The 2,756-nt window shown below is 45.3% G+C and overlaps 1 protein-coding gene across 1 annotated transcript in view; it reads left to right on the forward strand.

The window, feature by feature from the left end:
• mfsd4aa (major facilitator superfamily domain containing 4Aa) overlaps window positions 1-2,756 on the forward strand; it is a 41,412-nt gene that overhangs the window by 24,975 nt on the left and 13,681 nt on the right. The window contains exon 7 of the mRNA XM_037679075.1: window positions 1,315-1,462. Coding sequence (XP_037535003.1) covers window positions 1,315-1,462 — 148 coding nt within the window. The remainder of the gene's footprint in view (window positions 1-1,314; window positions 1,463-2,756) is intronic.

Below are 2,756 nucleotides of genomic sequence, written 5' to 3' on the forward strand. Positions count from 1 at the left end.
ACTGTGGGAAGACAGAGAGAGGACTGTAGGAGGACAGAGAGAGGACTGTGGGAAGACAGACAGAGGACTATAGGGGGACAGAGAGAGGACTATGGGTGGACAGAGAGGGGACTGTGGGAGGACAGAGAGAGGATTGTGGGTGGACAGAGAGAAGTATGTAGGATTACAGAGTGAGGACTGTAGAAGGACAGTGAGAAGAATGTAGGAGTCCAGAGAGATGACTGTGGGAGGACTGTGAGAGAACTGTAGGTGGACAGTGAGAAGTATGTGGGAGTACAGAGGGAAGACTGTAGGAGGACACATAGAGGACTAGTGGGTGGACAGGGAGAGGACTAGTGCAAGGACAGACAGCAGACTGTAGGAGGACAGAGAGAGGACTGTGGGAGAACAGTGAGAGTTATGTAGGAGGATTGTGGGAGAACAGAGGGAGGACCAGTTTGAAGACAGTAGGACTGTGGGAGGACAGAGAGGACTGTAGGAGGATAGTGAGAGGAATGTAGGAGGACATTGAGAGGACTGTGGGAGGACAGGGAGAGGACTAGTAGGAGGACCGACAGCGGACTGCAGGAGGACAGAGAGAGGTCTGTGGGAGGACAGAGATAGGACTGTGAGAGGACAGTGAGAGTTATGTAGGAGGATTGTGGGCGAACAGAGGAAGGACAAGTTGGAAGACAGTAGGACTGTGGGAGGACAGAAAGAGGACTGTGGGAGGACAGAGAGAGGAATGTTGGAGGACTGTGGGAGACTTTGGGCGGCTGTGGCTGAGTGGTTAGAGCAGTCGTCCTTCAATGTGAGAGTTGGGGGTTCAAATCCAGCAGCAGTCACATGTCAAAGTGCCCCTGGGCAAGACACTGAACCCCTCATAGCCTCTGATGTGTGTCCCATCAGTGTATGAATGTGGTAAAGCACTGATTAGTCTCTTTAGAATGATTTGTTTAATTAGCTTTGTAGAGATCTAGTAGTGTTGTATGAATGGGTAAATGAGGATACAGATTGTAGTGTAAAGCGCTTTGAGTATCTTGAAATAAGATAGAAAGGTGCTATATAAGCACAGTCCATTTACCATATAACAGTGGGAGGACTAGTTGGAAGACAGTAGAACAGTGGGAGGACAGTAAGACAGTGGGAGGACGGTCATTACTGATCCAACCACTGCTGCCTCTCAGTCTAAACTCAATGAAACATCTTCTCATCATGCCTGATGTTTGTTGTGGTAGTAGTTGAACATCATCCCTACAATTTATCGGGGGGGGGGGGGGGGGGTCTCATAGATGGAGTCATACTGGTCCAGAGATGTGTGTGTTTGTCTGTCAGGGTGGAGTCGTGCTGGTCCAGTGTGTGCTGATGATCTTCTACACCAGCTGGATGCTCCTCTTCGTGGGGACCTGTGTGTTGGGACTGTGCATCAGCAGTGTGTTCCCTTCCATGTTAGCATTCACCGAGGACACGTTGGACTACAGAGGTAAAATAAAAAAACATCTGGACTGACTGCCGCTAACTCTGTTGTTGCCAAGTTCTTGTTTTTCTAACTTTACAGTTACACCTTTTATACAGTTTGTGTCTCAAAACTGAGATAAATTGCATCGTCTTTCACCCAGTTTGTTTGGCCAAGGGTGGACATTTCAATTTCATTATTGGGCAACAAAAAAAGAGATTTATTAAGAGCAGTTATTGGGGGTAACACCAAATGCACAGTCAAAAATACTGTTGTAAAATAAAGAGATTGAACCCTTACTACCCTATTTTTTACTACCACTTACTACTATGTAGTTGAAAAATAACGTAGAAGTTTGTTGGCCAAACGTATTTAATCATCATATTCCAGTCCATAAAAAAACTCAACTCCAAAACTACAAACATTTAATATTTGAGTCGCTCAGAGATGGGGGACATTAAAGTACTGCTTGTATGGATCAAAACGACTTCAGAGGCAAACTAAACAAACAACTGTTTTTCACATACTGAGAAACAATGTCCTTTCCTTTCTCTTTGTAACAAGCATTTTTGGTCAATAAATTGACAAAATCTTGAATAATCTTGTACCTTTCTGGAATGTTTTTGATGTATTTATTTATTTTAATATTCTTCTTCTTTCAGCTCTTCCCTCTTCAGGGGTCTCCACAGCGAGTCATCCTCCTCCATCTCATTCTGTCCTCTGCATCCTCTGTCCTCACTCCAACGACCTACATGTCCTCTCTAACTGCATCCATATATCTCCTCTTTGTCTTTTTCCTGGCAGCTGCTTTTCAACCTGTGCTGTACCACTGATGATCTCATCCCTAATCTTATTCATCTTTGTCACTCCTAATGAGAACCTCAACATCATCATTTCTACAACTTCCAGGGCTTTCTCCTGTCTTTTTGTCTGTGCCACTGTCTTCAAACCATACAACATGCAGTAGCTGGTCTCATGACTGTCTTGTAAGCATTTCCTTTGACCTTTGCTGCCACTCTTTTGTCACAAATCACCCCTGAAACGTTTCTCCATCCACTCTCACTGCAAATCACAATGTCATCTGCAAACATCATAGTCCACGAGAATTCCTGCCTGACCTCATCTGGTAGTTGGTCCATCACCAATGCAAACAATAAGGGGCTCAGAGCTGATCCTTGATGCACATCCACCTCCACCTTGAAGATATCTGTCACTCCTACAGCACATCTCACCACTGTCCTACTGTCCTCCCACTGTCCTACTGTCCTCATACATGTCCTCTACCAGTCTACCATGTCCTGCTCTCCTCATACATGTCCTG

The sequence above is a fragment of the Nematolebias whitei genome, chromosome 7 (genome assembly GCF_014905685.2).
Source record: "Nematolebias whitei isolate Nwh7 chromosome 7, NemWhi1, whole genome shotgun sequence".
In the NCBI taxonomy this organism is placed as follows: Eukaryota; Metazoa; Chordata; class Actinopteri; order Cyprinodontiformes; family Rivulidae; genus Nematolebias; species Nematolebias whitei.